We start from the raw sequence: 17,424 nt of genomic DNA, 5'->3' as shown, positions 1-17,424 counted from the left end.
GCACAGACTGCTTTCTGAAAACACAGCAAGGATTGACAGTCCATTAATCTAATGAAAGGTCACACTGAAAAAAAAGATAAACATAATCTAAGCCAAAGGAACATATTGTTTGAGGATACAGGTTTAGAGTAATTCATTAGATAGGATTAGAGGACACATAATATCCTGGGATAACTGGCACTGGAAGGCAACAATAAGATTTAAAGATTGAATTTGCAGCGAATTGTTTTGTAAGTCTGACAGAGGGGACAAAAAAGCTACTGGCAGGTCTCCGGAAAAGGTTTGTTTTGAAAGTACTTAAATATTAGGTAATTCATGCAAAAGTGTATTAGCAAATTCCAGGGCTCAAAGCAGTCTCCCATAAAGCTTTTGCTGATTCAGTATATGGCACATTGTACCTTGGGTATCTGGATATGTCTTTCTTTCAAACTTTGTGATTAAATTCCCACATCTTAAGCATTGCTGAGAAAGGGGTTGGAGTTTTCGTACCAAAACACGTACAGGGCAAGATACTGAGGTAAAAACAAGTCTTTTGGCTGCTGGGCATATCCACTGACAAGGGATGCTGGTTGTGAATTTTTGAGAAGTTCTGGAATCAGTTCTTAAGCGTAGGAAAATGAGTCCCCAAGTTATACGCGGTATGAATTTCAGTTTAGTGACAGAGGAGCTGCAAGTTTTGTGCACTAGGGTTGTCTGAAATAGTGGGTTACAAGAAAGGGAGATTCACAGAAGCCGGTAGCATGAGCTTGGATTGCTGAGTAAAACCCAGCAGGTGAGGTTACTATGAGTCCTAAACTCCCCAAGCTGTGGAATAAATAATCCTCTCTGTGGGTCCCAGATCATGCCTCATCTCCTTTGGCCTTGCTTTTAAGCTCCCTGGGTTAATGGTTGTTTGCGATCTCATCCAGGATCTAATTCCAGGCAGACATTTTTCAAGAAATGAACTTCTAAAAACCTTTAAATCCCTGAAAACCTGTGTTCCGTAGAGGACGTGACAGAGCAAGAGAGTGCTTTACAAACCTGGTGATGCAGCATGTTCCAGGTGACCCAACTGCGGCTGTTTGGTGATTCTGTACAGGAGCGTTGCAGGCTCGCTGTCCTGGTCGGTGGCGGAGAGCTGCAGCGTTGTGATCTTCTTCACTGAATTTTCATCCAAGACCAGCCCTTTGTTCGCTATGATGGATGGGGGGAGTCTGTCCTCTGAAAGCAGCAGGGGCAAAATGGTTTGAATTATGATACAATCAGCTTCCCTTCCTTGGCTTTACACACACACCCACACACACACACCCACCACGTAGCAAAAATTTTCAAAGACAAATAATTTTTACCTGAATATTTTGGGCATGATTTACATGATGCTTTACTCAAAAGTCACCAGAGCAGGTCAGTGGCGGTTACATCACAATGGGCCTGACTCAAAACACACTCAAGCAATGGAGAAGGCCCCCCACATGAATAATGAACTGCTCTTTTAATGAGCGATTCCTTCCCAGGCCCCAGTTTCAAAGGGTTTTTTAGTTGCCAATAAACGAAAACCAAATCATCAAGATTTTTTGCTTAGAGATTTATTTAAATTATGATAGGATGTCTTTCTAAAAGATATGCTTCCAGCACAACCAGAAGTTATGGGCTTGACGAAACAATTGATGAGTGGAATTTTATGGCCTGTTGGTCAGATGAGATTATAAGGTCTATGGGTGAGTTTCTGTGCTGTGCCGCTAAGAATCCAGCAGCTGGTGACTGTCCTTCCCAGTTCTTGCACCAGAGAAATTCTTCCCGACAGATCTAGGCCTTTTAGGGCTCCTTTACGCCACTCCCTTTATCTGGCCGGAGCAGGGGTGAGAATCTCACCGTATTAATCTATGATCTTTCATAGCTAAGAAAATATTGCTTACATAGCATCTTTTACCTAAGACACTAATATAGAATGACTGGTCGACCAGTTTGTTGCCTTCTGCATCGATCACATCAAAGTTGAATGCAAAACTCCCTCCAGGCTCCCCCTTCTCATGACTATATTCCACTTGTCCTGGAGAGAAGGGGAAAAAGAAGTGGTTTCATACAATATAAGCTGCAACACTGGCTGCTGTGACCTATTTTGGAATCTGCCTAGCCGGCAGAACATGGGGGTTGCTACAGTTTCCAGATTTGTGTATCAATTTTTTCTCTCCTTCTTTTTCTCCTTTTGAGAGAGAGTTTTTAAACACTTGGTTATTGAAAATAAATTCTCCCTTCACAAATCGGTCTTCTGCTACTTTTCTTTCTCTCCTCTCCCGGCTCCACATCATCATCCCTCATTGTAAAGATTTTGGCTATTTTAGAAATACAACTCGATGCTAGAATCGGTGATTAGCTAAAATATCTTTAGCTTAATGTTGCATGGGAGGGAATGGGGGGGTGGTATTACAACATTTGCAGACATGCCCAACCTGCTCACAGATCAACTAGAACCAGATGGTGGGTGAGATTTTCAAAAGTGCTGAAGTAATTTAGGAGCACAATTCCCACTGAGTCAATGACACTGGTGCTCCTAAGTCACGTGGGCTCTTTTGAAAATCTGTGTCTAACACATGGGTCAGGACACACTGTCCAGGAGCGACTGGACTAGTTGTCCTTATAAATTGCATCCATATATATCTATAATTTTATAATAATTTTAGATTTATGTTTTATGCCTTGTCTTTTTCTCATTGCATTGGGATTTATTGGGACAACAAAATACCATGTAAGTCTTGCTCATTACACAGGTAACAATCTTATTGTTACCCTGTTCTCCCTCGACCTGTTGTATCTATCTGCGGTCTCTCATCGTACATTTAAATTATGAACTCTTGTCTTTATGCATGAGTACAATGGGCAGCATAACTGGCCCTGATTGGCATCCCTCCAGATGTTACCACAATACAAATTAAGAGGAAGAGCCAGGCAACTGTCTGTCTCTCTAATTTATGTCCTTATTTGCTTTAATGAGTTAATTTGCACCTTTGTTGGGAGGTGAAAACAGATTCCAAATAGCACCACCTCTTAAAGTCACACTACTATCCCCTTACTGCCCACTCTTTCAAACCCCATACACGCCCTCTCCTACACGCAAACACACATTCAATGTGGCCCTAGATATGTGCAGGCTGATTTTTTAAAAAAAGCTTTCAGGAACAGTTCTATGAGTTTTACATTAACCCAGACAATGGAGACACTATCCCTAATTATCCTGTAACAAGACATGACCCTTAATTACAAGAATCCAACAAAGACAAAAAAAAGAGAGTATGTGTACTTTAGATGAGAAAGATTCAGTTCACAGTTCTCATTTAAAGCAGATTATAACTGGTGCTCTCTCTCTCATTACTATAGGCAAAATGAGTCTTTTCGTTGTACATTCTATTCCTTTGGGGGGGTTGTAAAAGAGCTGGCAAAAGTTAGTTTTATTTATTGGAACTGAAAGGGTCAAGAAATTTGCTCACCTTTATTTATATCAGCTTGGGTGAAACTTTTGATGGGTCCCTTCACAGAGATCTGGACCAGGTTATCAATTTTAGTCATCTGCAGATGTCCAGTACTAGGATCTTTCTTCAGGACATATCTGATCTTCAGGTCATCCGAATCAATAGTTGTAGCTTTTAAGTGCTGACCTGTGATGTGTGCTACGGAGCCTAGATAGTAACAGAAGATACATAAACAGCCCCACTCAATCCTTCCAAATCGCTTGCCAAATCATTTTGAAAGACTGGATTCCATTATTTATAAACAACATGTTACATATTTAGAGATTTTGTTCTTTCAAGAAAGCTCCACTTATTTCCCTCCAAGGAAAGCACTATAGGTCCAATTTTCAAATGAAAAGATAGCTTAGTAGGTAGCCTAAATCCTGCATCGGGATGCTCAGTTTAACATTTTCTTATTAGGTGCTGATTTGAGTACCCAAATGTCAGTCCTGTTAAGGAGCCCATACTTGAAATTCAGGCTCCTCAGAGCTTGGCACTTCACCAACATGTGGGACCGACATCAGATCTAGAGTATTGGCGAATGTGTGTGTCCTTAACAACCTTGTAAAAATACCAGTACAATATAGCCTTAAAAATCTTATCCTTACTTATCCCAAACTCCCTATTATCCCAAATATGCTCACGCCCAAAAAGTTCAGTGGGAGACCTGACCCTGTTTCAGAAAACAGGAGCTCAGACAAGCGTTGCTCAGATAATCAGCTAGTGAGGGATGGGACATGCCTCGAAGGAAGAGGATTACTTGGGGGCTGGAGGGTTAGGGCACTTCTGATGCTCCACTGTTGCAGATCTTAGAAGCATGGAGTCTCATTCCTAAGCATCACAGCAAAGGACCTTCATGTCCTGTCCATGTGGGGCATCAAAGCACCCACAGCACTTCCCTCCTCATTCTGAACCAAATCCTTTCCCAGTCCTCCCATCCCTGAATACAGCATGCAAAGCCCACTGGCTAATCAAGCTCCCAACGAACTGATGATTTCTGGTGTACCCTGGCACGTCTGAATATTCAAAGGCTGCACTGAATTATTCTGGATCTGGGGATATGGCAGTGGGTAATTCTGAATTCTAGAAGAACGGCTCATAGCTTTAGAGCAGCTTTCACTGTCTTCGCCATGTGACAGGGTGGAGACAGCTGGCGTTCCACTTTGGGCAACTCAGTACCAGGAAGTTTGGAGACAGTACAGAGAAGAACAACAGACTGACTACGGGGCCAGAGGAGAAAATATTGAACTATGTTAACAGGCCCGATTCTCCTCTCACACCCATAATTATCAAGGTAAACCCCACCAATGCCACCTGAATTACTCCAGCGTAGGACTGCTATGAGAAGAGCATGAGCTCCAATTATAGAGGTTGGCTAAGGAGCGGCAAAGTGTGGGGCAGAAGGAGAAAGGACATGATAGCTATCTACAAATATTTCAAGGGGAGCTGCCAGGAGGGAGAGGAATTACTTGGGGAGGTTCAGGACAGTATGACTAGGAGAAATGAATGACATTTTCAGAAAGGTTGGTTAAACCTGATCATCAGGAAAATACTGCTAATGAAGAGCTCTGGCAGGCTGTAGAAGCGTCAAGGGGACATGGCAGGAGCCCAACACTTAAGACATTTAAAACTAGACTAGACAAAGCACTTCAACTGCAGGGAACTTGCCACCTGAGGTTTGACAGATCGCCCTTGCCTGCACCATTTTTAACTTTTATTAGTCCTTTGACATGTCAAGCAACTTCTGTTGCTGTTCCTTGAAGCACAGCAATTTTAAAGGTTTCCTTCTCCCCTCCCTTCCCTCCTTCTTTCACCATTCCATCAGTTTTAAAACCTTTTTGACTTACTGGGACAGAAGCATTGGTTGAGATGTACAAAGTCAGCTTCGGGATTTAAACACGCACACTTCTGATTACAATCAATAGGAGGTGTGTGTGTCTAAATGCCTTGGCCAGCTTTGAAAATCTTGACCATTCATTTCTATCAAGCTTGTTAGTCTCTCCACTCACTCCGTACCAGCTGAAAGCTGCAGGCCCCTGTTCACAGCTAATCTGGGTGGCTCATTCTTTGGCAGCTCCACAGAGAACTCCACTCTCCCCATCTCAGTGTACAGCCCATCCGTGAGAGAGAATCGGAACTCATCTGTCTGCGTTCTGGAACTCCCCCGCGTGTAAACAATCAGTTGGTCCAGGACATCCTGATAGGTGAAAGAGGAGCCCTGAGACAGAACACGCCCATTCTCCAGAGGCTCTGAGGAAGACTGTCTCCTGAGGAGGTGACCTGAGGAAGAATAGGCACATTAAACATAAATAGCCACATGGGAGTCTCTCTGATTCTCAGCGTTAGTGTAACATTCCAACATCAAAAACACTATGGGCTGGATTCTCTACTGCCCTACCACTTGTGTGCTCCTTGACACCTGGGAGGCCAGGCATTAACCACTACCTTTCCACACCCACTTGGCACAGGTGTTGTAAATCACTACTGAAGGCACAGGATGATGGAGTCTCTGGCCCTTTGATTCCTTACTACAGCTGGGAGAAATTTTGTGACAAATAGTAAATTCGCCCCCAAAATGCTTTTTTTAAAGACATTATTTAGGACATTTGGATCGAATTTGGTGAGTTGTGTTGGCTGGAAAAAATGAAAACAAAAACATTGAAAATGGCAAAATTAATTATGGCAAAAAAAGTCCAAATTGACATTTGAAATGTTTTGTTCAACCTGAATGGAACTGTTTTGGTTTTTCATTCCATTGAGAAAAATGGAAAAAATTCAGTTTTTGTGAGAAATTAACGGATTTATTTCATTTTATGTTTCAATTAGCTGGCCACACTGAAAGATCAATTATTCACTGAGAGTCCTTTCCTGACAACCATAGCTTGCTTGAGAGAGCCTCAAGACATTGCTCGTGGCTTTCTGATCACTACCAGATCTGGTTAGAATTTGACTTTGTCCAGAGGCTGGCCTGCTCAGATCCTCTGCCTCTCATCTCTTAGATGTAATGATTAGTTAAAATGTCTGCTGTAGTTTCAGTTGAATTTGGCATTTATTTCCTGTTTTAAAGTGTTAAGCAGTGTTTCCTGTGCACAGTTCACTTATACCTGTCAGGTGACTACTTTGCATTGGTAGGTATATCCTGGAGGCCCTTGTATTCTTCTTGAGTTACACTGGTTCAAGTGAGCTAAATGGATAGGTGTGGTGGAGAGCAGAAGCACTGAGGGCCAAATTTTAACAGGTATTTAGATGCTTATGGCTGGCTTATTTAGATGCCAGATTTTAACAGGTATTTCGAGTGGGATTCTCGAAAGCACCTAGGTGCCTAACTCCCAGGGGAATTTAAAAATGTGGTCCCAAGTCCCTGTACAAGTGTTTCAGTCCCCAGCAGATGGCCTGAGATCCCTAGGCTGCCCCACTGAGCTCTGACCATCTGGATTTGTGGAGTCCAAGTTCCCTGTCTATTCTGGGAGGTGGCAAACCCCAATGGAAAAGTTGTAGGAAACACTTCAAACTGAAACTCATGGAGTTTTCTGTCTGCACAGGGGAAGCGATAGACCATCGTTTGTCAAATCAGTCTGCGACTTCTGGGGGAAAGGATCATTAACACAATGCACTTCCATCTAGTCTTTTAACACATCCCACCCCCACTGGACAAAGCCAGCATTTGCAATGGAGACAATAGCGCTAGCTTTTACCTCGGCCACTACCCTTTAAAAACTTTCTCTCTTCTTAAAAACAAAGATATATGAACTGGGAGTCTTTAAAACTCCCATCAAGTACTTAAAAACCAATTCCAAGAGAACTGGTGATTATTCTGGATCAGGCGATCAGCACCATTAAAGCTGTCTACACACAGAGCCATGCTGTGTCCAGAGACTCTGTTCTTCAGACAACACGGGCATGCCAGCAGGGCGGATGGGACAAATGCTGTCAGAACAGTTACTGACAACTGTGCTTGACCGCCTGTCTAATATGCAATGACTGGCAGAACCATGTCAATCGAGAGTTTTGAGGACTGGCTCTTGGGATTCATTTCTGGTGAGGGCAAGTTTCAGAGAATCTTAGACTATTTTTCTCAGGTTTTAAGTGACAAAGGTCTGATTATGCCCACGAGGGACAGGTGTGCACTGGGGGCAGAGTGGATCTGCACTGGCCCAGCTGGAGCTCCAGGAGGGATGGTGCCAGAGTAACCTGGTGCATAGGAGAGGCATGCTTGCTACACCATCCATTAGACGGGTACTGCAGAGGCTTCCCTCCTGGGCCAGCTGATTCAGCTGGCCAGGGCGGGGGGAAGTGTGGTCTTGATCCCACCTCATCCCTTTCCATTTAGAGGTGCTGGAGACTGAACTGTGGGGTATTGTGTGGAGAATAGGGGAACGATTGCAACTACAACTACAATCCAACCCCTACTAAAAAAAAAAAAAAAAACCTGCAAGAATAAGTTGTTGTAAATAATGAACAGCAGGTTTCGGGCTGCTGCAAGTTATTATTTCCTGGCTTCATATCCAGAGCTACACATCAGTTCAATCAGCATCGGAGGAACATGCAGAGGAATGGTTTACAGCTCAAGTGTTTGCTTTGGCATATAGAACAAAAGGATCCCATATGCCCCAGCAAAGCATAACACGGTTTTATTATTATTCTTTGACAGGTAATTTTCTCCATAGTGAAAATATATCCCAGCACTCTGTGCATTGCACGCGCTCTCTGCCGGGGTTACAAAGGGACCCATTCCAGCGGTATGCAGCAGTTAAGCTGGCTTCAAAGTGCAAGAAGTCCGACAGGTTAGCAGCGTAGCTGTGTGTGCCCCACACTCCAAAGTTGTTGTCAAGTTGTTCTGCCCCCTGAATTCAATAAAGAAAAGGAGGCAGGAAGACTGGGTAGTGGAAAGGTGGGGGTGGCCTGGGTTAACTTGAATGTCTCCTGTAGGGTCAGATCCTTAGCAGAGTACCAATCTGTGTAGTTGGGCCAGGACTGAGGGCAATGGGGGTGGCATCCTCTCCTAAACTGGCAAAGCAGCTGAGCAGCTGCTCCATGGAGGTTTCTTCAGTCCAGTGGATGAAGTAGCCCTGCGCTCCCCTACTGCAAGCCCCCTGTTGAAAGGATGCTAGCAGGCTCCATGTAGCAGCAGCTCTTCCAGCTGTTGCTTCCCTTCAGACCCATGCCATGCAGAGGCAGTACTCCTGTGTGTCTCCCACTCCTTGTCAGGTGACACCCCCCCACTTGCATGGCCAGGCGGAGCTGGAAGGCCAGGAGGAGGGGAACGCAGTTACCTGATCACTTTATAAATCGATTATTCATTTTCTAGTCAGAATGCAAAGTAAGCAGGGAGAGAGGCTTGTGTGCCGTGGTGATGAACTCCGTGCTGGCCACTGCCACTGAACTTGGCCCCCGGCTGCGGGTAAAACCCATGTCTGGGGATGCTGTAGCAGGGCAGGCTGATGGAAAAGAGCAGCCTGAGAGAGATGGGTCTGGCGGTACTGCCACTCTCCCACCCCAGACCAGTCCCTCCTCCCCCTAGCCATAGACCCTGTGTCTCCTCCAGCACAACATCCACCAAAAGGCCTCTAAAAACCCTCAGGAACTGGCCTGTCACGAAGGGTTAAATCGCCCCTGGATTAGCCAGCACATACGTATTTTACGTGAACAAATCAGGCCTGTCTCACAGCAAGAGATATTCCACCTATGCTCGGTCTTACCATGGTCAGGCTTTTTGGTAACTACAAAGACCAACTGCTCATCTGGAGTGTCCAAGTCCTGCAGGCTTAGGGAGGTATTGCTGATCACCACCCCCGAGCTGCCGTGCACTCTGACAGGCACCAGCGTCATCTTCGGGGGCTCATCATTCCGCCGCTACAGAAACACAAAGACAGGCAGGATGTCCCAGAAGAAAACTCACTCACAAGAAGGGCAAACTCACCATGAAGATGTAGTAAAGAGGAAATTCCCCTGAGATAAAAATACACACCCTTTACTTGTTTTACTGTTCACAGTTTTAAGTTTGTTTTTTTTTAACTAAAGTGTTGTAAGAGTCTCCTGCAAGTTGGTCAAAGTCCTGCCTCTTCCGAGATGGAGGGGGACCAATAAATGCCTTTGCCATGCGCTCTGAGAAAGGGGAATTGGTGCATAGTTGTGTTGCCTAGCAACAGAGCAACAGATTGTTATGCAGTCACACTCTGATCCCCCGTTTTCCCCTTGCTCCATGGGAAAGCCTATCGAAGGGAGACTGTGTAGCCTTGTGGCCAGAGCACCAGGATGCGACTCAGGAGAGCTGGGTTCTATTGCCAGTTCTGCCATGGGCCTGCTGGGTGATCATGGGCAAGTCACTTCCCCTTCTGTGCCTCAGTTTTCCCCTATGTAAAATGGGGATAACAAAACTGATCCTCCTTTGTAAACTACTTTAAGATCTAAATTTGAAAAGCGACACAGAAAAGCCGGGTATTCTTATTATCTATGCCAGCCCCAGGTGAATGTGTCATCTCTGCCAGCACTATAGCGGATTCATATTATTTCCCTGCTCACACTAGCCTAGCTGCCCTGGCTGGTGTTTTGGTGGGTGAAGCTATCCACTGCCTGCCTGCCACATAGGGGAGCGGGGGCCCTGTAATTGCGGTAGTGAGCAGAGAGGCGTAAGGGGGCACCTTACCCTCACTCCCTCCCCTGCATGGGTATTCAGAGCGCGGCACAATCTGGTGCTAGGTCAGCGGTGGCAACAAGACTTGAAAAGCCATCCACATCGTTGGGCGTGGGGCAGGGCTTAGTTAACCACACGTCGTATTCCTTCGACGGCGTGTACCTGGATGGTGATGTTGACGCTGTGAGTCTCGGACCGGCTGAAGCCATCGCTCACATAGAATGCAAAGAAGTCATTAGTTGGCTCGATGCTTTCATGGACGCTCTGAAAGTAGTAAATACTGTTCTCCAGCACGTCGTGAATGGAAAACGATGCATCTGAGCCTGCAGAGCCCCCAGGGCCAAAAGTACCACCTGGAAACAAAGCACCATCTGTGAAAAGATGCTCGTTTCACGAAGAAAACAACGGGAGTAAGGAAACGATCCCAAGTTCTGCTTTCCCATTCCTGGAATTGATTGTTAATGTGTCTAGTGACCCACCCAGAAAGCTGCTTCTTTGGCACTACGAAATGTAAAGATCTTGTTGTTTTACATACAGCGGCTGGCTTCAGTCCCCTTTTATGAGGTTTGCCTTCCATGATGAAGCAGTTACGAATGCACCATCTTTCCCCAGCAGAACCAACAGCCCAGCTCACCCGTGCAAAAACAGTTTGGCTGTCATCCATTAAAGGTCTGTTTAATCAGAGAAGCTCAGTCTTTTTCAAAACACTGACTTATAATGGCTCTTCCATAGGATACAGTGAATATGTCTTGCTTAGCTGCCTGCAGGCCCCAGAGGAAAAACAATTGCGATTGCTGTTATAAACCACTACACATTTGCGATCATGTACCACACAGAGGTATCTTAGAAACCACAGTTCTTCCCCTGTACTTAGAATACAAAGTAACTGCGATAACTGTGTGATATCTTCTGGCAAACAATGCCCCACTGTACTTCACGTAGCTGTGTTTGGAGAGTGCCTAATTTGGTCTGGTGGCTACAATTATCATGAGAACTTTGCTCATGTCTAAACTCTGAGTCCCCTACAACCTAATCTATTAGAAAGAGAAAAAACATCACAGCAGCTGAGTGATTTACAGTTTGTCCCCTCCATTCCCTGGTTCTAATCCTGGGAGCATTGATGGATTTCAAATTTCCTTCCCCAATGACTGCTTTTACAGGGGAGAGGGTGAAACAAACATCTCCGCCATTAAGGTCTCCCTGATGAGACCGAAGCAATGAAAAAAAACAGGTTACGGCAATGAAAAAGACAGGGATTTACCAGTGTCCTAACAGTAACACGGGCTTGTAAATTAACACAGTCCAGAAGGGATGCTGACAAGCCAAGCCCAGAACAATAGGAAAGGCTAGGAAAGAGGTTTAACAACAAAAAGAAAAAAAGGTTGTTACTCAGATTTGTTTTACTCAGTCCTCTCAAAGGCAAAGCTCTCATGTATCTGCCTGCACAAGGACAGGGCAAAAGCTGAGGGCTGGATTGTATCTTTAGGGTCCCCAAGCCGGGGGAACTCTCTGTATGAAGATCTCCCACTTTACGGCGTCTTACCCACCAGGCAGGGGGTGGAAGAAGCAAAGGAAGGTTAATGCAGGTAGAATTAATTAATTTCTCTGCAGAGTTCCTTCTATGCTGGGGAACTGCCCCTCACAGGGGGATCCCAACAGGAAGTGCTGCCTAAGAAGTCTCTGATAGCTCAGCTCCAAAGTAACTGTACTGCCAAAGAGCTGGATCATGGCCAGAGGGAAGCAAGGGCTGCTGCAGAGGCATCAGATACCCGAGCTACGTGCATAACTTGTGGGATCTGCAAGGTCTGTGAGCCAAGCCATTGGGTTCTTCAGTGCAGCCCTCCAGGATACGGGGAGCAACCAACCGCATAGGGGGAAAAGGAAATTATAGGCAAAGGAAACTGGGACCAACCACTCCCGATAAGAGCATCTGCATGATTTAGGAGCACAAGTTCCAGGAGGAATGTCCACAGATAATATGAGAATCTAAAGCTCAGGTCCTGCAGCGAAATAAGAGAAATAATAGCAGCCACGCTTTGCAGCTTAGCTAGTTTTAAAACTGCAGTGCAACATTTATTAGTTGGAGTCAGGGAAGGATTTCTATGGATAACAAGAACAGCCCAAGTTACAATAGTAAATATTAAAAATTAAACAAGGTCTCTGTAAAGGATGTAAACCCCCTTGCTGGGACAACCTCTAACTTTTGAGGGTTAGAAGGAAACTTTCCCTGGGGCAGGTTATCTCACCACTGCTGACTGCAGGGTTTCTCTGAAGCAGATGGTGCTGGCCATTGTCAGAGACAGAAACATGGGGTACCCCGTGCCTCATCCAGTCTGGCAATTCCTGTGTTGCCATTTCCTGACCAAATACAAGGAAAAACAGGTGTAGATACAGTTTACCTGTCCTTGTGTTTTCAATGTACCCATATATTGGTAGCGTAATTATTGTAACCATTAGGTCATCTTTGGCTGTATCATAGTCAGTGGCTAGGAGATGGTGAACTGACAGCGGTACACTGCCTCCCTCATCAACCTGAAAAAAAAAAACAAGGTAAAAAGAAGCGGAACAAACATGCTTCTGAAACAAAAACAGGTTCAATAACCATTGCCGAATGGCCTTTATCAGCAGTTCAAGGAGGATTTCATCACACGAGTGTCTTAAACTTATCCCTTTACCTGTTTCTGCACGAATTCTCTAGCTCACTCTTACTACAGGTCACCGCTGGAGTATGCAGGGGGATAAATCCCAATTCTTCCCCTGACACTGCATGTTTTATAAAAGTTCCTGCCCCTCCCTACCCATAGGATATAAAAATCCAATGTAACGCTGGGGCTAGGTTGAGTAAGAGCTTATCTTGCCCCAGCAGCAGTCTGCATGCCACTGGGCAAGTGTCAATACAATGGGAGTGGTCTAAGCAGCAGAGTGTACCCCGCAGTGTCACAGTGACCTGTTGGGGGTTGTGGTTTGCTCAGTGGGTTTGATGGCTAAGGATGGGGAGTGGAAAGCTGGGAAGGGAGGGAGAACACATTAAAGGGTTCAGATAAGCACTCTGAAATGGGACATGCTGAGCCAAACTTCCAGATGTTTTTAGGTTCATCCATCCCGAGACTTTTGTGTGTCACCTGGTGATACAATGAGCCAGATCCCCAAAAAGTGGAAAGCAGCACACTGCCACGGATATCAATGGAGGCACACTGATTTACACCAGTGGAGGATCTGTGCAATGGAAATGACTGGATGAGGTTCAGGGACAAGGTGGTACTGTTAACTTCACCAGATAGTTTCACAACACTTTAAACATACAAGATTGCACGTGAGACACCATGCTTTCTCGCATCTGTACTAGACACCAGTTCACCATGGTTGCACAGCAGCCAGGAAAATAACTGTTCAATTGTTTACGTCACACGTGCTTCTGCTACAACTTCCTACATTCTGGGCAATTACTCACAGTGATAAGGTCAGCAAAAGCAATGATCGAAGGCTTGTTCTGGACAGAGGCGATAGTGATGGTAAACATCTGGCTGTCGAGCCGATTATTGTCAGCATCGAAGACATTGAAGTGGAAAATATCTGTGACTGGCTGATTGTCAGTCTCAAACTCAGTTGAGTATCTGTATCAAGAATCAGATCAGCGAGTCAGACAGACAGCCTGCTGAAAGGATTTCACTTCCTATGTTTAAGAACTGTGCGGGCAGGAACATGCCTCTTTTCAAGGAGATAACAAGTCAATCCTTTCCTCCTCTATCTCGTCCATCCAGCAAGAACGAATATTTTCCCATGTCCTTGGGCGAGTGATGTTGATCAGGAAAAGGCGGGTCTGAGCGTGCTGGCTAGTCAGCCATAGTGAAAAACATTCAGATCATTTTTCACATAGCGCATTGCAAACCCGATGTGCAATCATGCTCTGAAAGACTCTCAGGGAAAGCAGGACCCAACACTGGGGTGGTTAGGGAAGAACACGGGAGGTGAAGGTTATTGTACAATGAGAGTATTGTCCCAACAGATCAAACCTGCCTTTCCTGAAAGAAATATGGTTTCATTTTTCTTTTCTTCTAAACTTTTAAATCTGGACACTTGTCTCCAGTCCACCTGCATGGCAGAGACGTGGAGTGGGACTTTCAAAAACACTCAGCATTGGCCTACCTCTGCTTCTCACTGAAGTCAACAAATTCTCATCATCTTCAGTAAAAGCAGAGGCAGGCCAATGTTGAGCACTTCTGAAATGCTACTGTTTCTATCATGATTTTTCTGTGATTTTTATTCACTGACTTATTTATAAGTTTCAGAGTAACAGCCGTGTTAGTCTGTATTCGCAAAAAGAAAAGGAGTACTTGTGGCACCTTAGAGACTAACCAATTTATTTGAGCATGAGCTTTCGTGAGCTACAGCTCACTTCATCAGATGCATACCGTGGAAACTGCAGAAGACATTATAAACACACAGAGACCATGAAACAATACCTCCTCCCACCCCACTGTCCTGCTGGTAATAGCTTATCTAAAGTGATCATCAAGTTGGGCCGTTTCCAGCACAAATCCAGGTTTTCTCACCCTCCGCCCCCCCCACACACAAACTCACTCTCCTGCTGGTAATAGCCCATCCAAAGTGACCACTCTCTTCACAATGTGTATGATAATCAAGGTGGGCCATTTCCTGCACAAATCCAGGTTCTCTCACCCCCTCACCCCCCTCCAAAAACCACACACACAAACTCACTCTCCTGCTGGTAATAGCTTATCCAAAGTGACCACTCTCCCTACACTTTGGATAAGCTATTACCACGGTATGTATCCACGGTTTCCACGGTATGCATCCGATGAAGTGAGCTGTAGCTCACGAAAGCTCATGCTCAAATAAATTGGTTAGTCTCTAAGGTGCCACAAGTACTCCTTTTCTTTTTGACTTATTTATGTGCTTAAGCGTTATCACCTTCAGTCTCCACTTTGCTGATGTTAATACACAAATGTTCTAGCAGCATCATTCCCCTGTACATAGTTGTTCAGTCTAGTCTGTGCATGTGTATGAAACTACATCTATATTGTTTGGAAGGATACAGCAATGCATGGATCTTAGTTTGGTGTCATACAGCAAGAGCAAGTATTGGCTCCTTCTGTGTACGAGCCAATGACAGGCTCAGCTTTGACCCTGTCTGGAAGGGAAATCCACAAATCAGTGGTGCAGTTTATTAACATAAGAATGGTCACACTGGGTCAGACCAAAGGTCCCTTTAGCCCAGTATCCTGTCTTCCGACAGTGGCCAATGCCAGGTGCCCTAGAGGGAATGAACAGAACAGGTAATCATCAAGTGATCCATCCCGTCGCCCATTCCAAGCTTCTGGCAAACATAAGCTAGGGACACCATCCCTGTCCATCCTGGCTAATGGCCATGGATGGACCCATAGGTGCCAACGTCTCCTGGCGCCGGTGGGTGCTCGCGCGCCCCCACCCCACCCCGCCCCGACTCCACCCCAGCCCTACCCCCATTCCAACCCCTTCCCCAAAGTCCCCGCCCCAACTCTTCCCCCTCCCTGCCCCTATTGGACTCCTTCCCCAAATCCCCGCCTCCTCCCCTGAGCGCTCCACGTTCCTGCTCCTCTCCCCTCCCTCCCACAGCTTGTTACGCGGCAAAACAGCTTGTTATGCGGCGGCAAACACGGGGAGGAGAAGCAGGGGTGCGCCGTGCTCAGGGGAGGAGGCAGAGGCAAGCTGGGGAAGGGGGGCGGGGAGCATGGCTGCTGGTGGGTGCAGAGCACCCACCAATTTTTCCCCATGGGTGCTCCAGCCCCGGAGCTCCCACGGAGTCAGTGCCTATGGATGGACCTATCCTCCATCAACTTATCTAGTTCTTTTTTGAACCCTGTTGTAGTCTTGGCCTTCACAACATCCTCTGGCAAGGAGTTCCACAGGTTGACTGTGTGTTGTGTGAAAAAAATACTTCCTTTTGTTTGTTTTAAATCTGCTGCCTAATAATTTTGTTTGGTGATCCCTATTTCTTACGTTATGAGAAGGATTAAATAACACTTCCTTATTTACTTTCTCCACACCAGTCATGATCTTACAGACCTCTATCATATCCCCCCCTTAGTTGTCTCTTTTCCAAGCTGAAAAGTCACAGTCTTATTAATCTCTCCTCATATGGCAGCTGTTCCATATCCCTAATCATTTTTGTTGTATCACTTTTTCAGCATGGATAGTTAGAAAACACTGTTTCCTGTTGGAACAGGAGGATACCACTGTTCACACAATACAAGCCAAGTATAGGAGAGACATAAATTAGGTGTCAAATGTTTCATGACTGGAACTACTTCAAGTAAAGGATTTTTTTCTTTTATATCATCATATTTGATATTGCCTAACTAAAAAATCAAAACGACAACACATATAGAGACAGATTTTGAAGATATTCAAGCTAAATAGCACTGTGTGAGTGCAGCAATACCCTATTTTGTATACACAATCACGGTCATTTTTATTATCACAAGATACAACAGTGTAGTTATGAGACACCGTATCTGCTATAATTTATAAATACTGTATATCCCAACATTAATAACATATGTTCCCTGCAGATGGTGCTCTGAAATTCTCGCTGAGCCCAACAAGATACGGTGTGGTGAAAAATACGTGTTTATTACCTGATTCTCTGGTTGTTGATATCGTCCATGGTGAAATTATAAACCTCAGAAAGCTCTTCAGAATGCTGCCCAGGTGTGGTCCGCATGAGGGTGCCATACATGGGCAGAGAAATTAACTGAATTCTTATTTTCGAGCCAGCAGAATTATTGTCCTAATAAGAAAAGCAAGGCCAAGCAGCAGTGTTTGCTTTTGTTTCTTTATGGTGAACATGAAAGAAAAAAGTCAAGGGGTGAAATATATAGATACTGGGCTAGAGCCTCAAGTAATGTAAACGGAGCGCCTTTCATTTCAATGGAGCCGTACTGATTTACACCTGCTGAGAATCTTGCACAACGTGTACCTTCATTCTCTCATAACTGAGAAAGTGTTCTATCTATCTGTGTCACACACACACACTCCTTGGGGTATAAGTCGAGCGTATTTCATTTTCAAATCACATTAAACACCAGAATTAAAAGTAGAATTTACCTTCCCAATAATACCCAGTTGCTGCCCCCTCTCCCCCAAAAGGTGGACTGAAACATAATTTCTATATGGCAGAGAGAATATACAGAGACTGAGCTAAATTCAGCTCTTCGTTACACCAATGTAAATCTGGAGCAAATTCTATTGAAGTCAGTGGGTTAGTTCTGGATTTACACTGGCACACTTAAGAGCTGCACTTGG

General features: G+C 45.0%; 1 protein-coding gene across 7 annotated transcripts in view; it reads right to left on the bottom strand.

The window, feature by feature from the left end:
* The window catches only part of FRAS1 (Fraser extracellular matrix complex subunit 1), a 299,490-nt gene that overhangs the window by 52,064 nt on the left and 230,002 nt on the right, over window positions 1–17,424 (bottom strand). For all 7 annotated transcript variants that reach the window (XM_073340462.1, XM_073340465.1, XM_073340463.1 and 4 more), the window contains 9 exons: window positions 16,758–16,909; window positions 13,571–13,733; window positions 12,519–12,651; window positions 10,282–10,472; window positions 9,185–9,338; window positions 5,502–5,765; window positions 3,465–3,653; window positions 1,910–2,029; window positions 1,021–1,200 (listed from right to left, as the gene is read on the bottom strand). In XM_073340462.1, the coding sequence (XP_073196563.1) occupies window positions 1,021–1,200; window positions 1,910–2,029; window positions 3,465–3,653; window positions 5,502–5,765; window positions 9,185–9,338; window positions 10,282–10,472; window positions 12,519–12,651; window positions 13,571–13,733; window positions 16,758–16,909 (1,546 nt within the window). The remainder of the gene's footprint in view (window positions 1–1,020; window positions 1,201–1,909; window positions 2,030–3,464; window positions 3,654–5,501; window positions 5,766–9,184; window positions 9,339–10,281; window positions 10,473–12,518; window positions 12,652–13,570; window positions 13,734–16,757; window positions 16,910–17,424) is intronic.

Source organism: Lepidochelys kempii, chromosome 4 (genome assembly GCF_965140265.1).
Source record: "Lepidochelys kempii isolate rLepKem1 chromosome 4, rLepKem1.hap2, whole genome shotgun sequence".
In the NCBI taxonomy this organism is placed as follows: domain Eukaryota; kingdom Metazoa; phylum Chordata; order Testudines; family Cheloniidae; genus Lepidochelys; species Lepidochelys kempii.
This window is presented reverse-complemented; position numbering and strand designations above follow the sequence as displayed.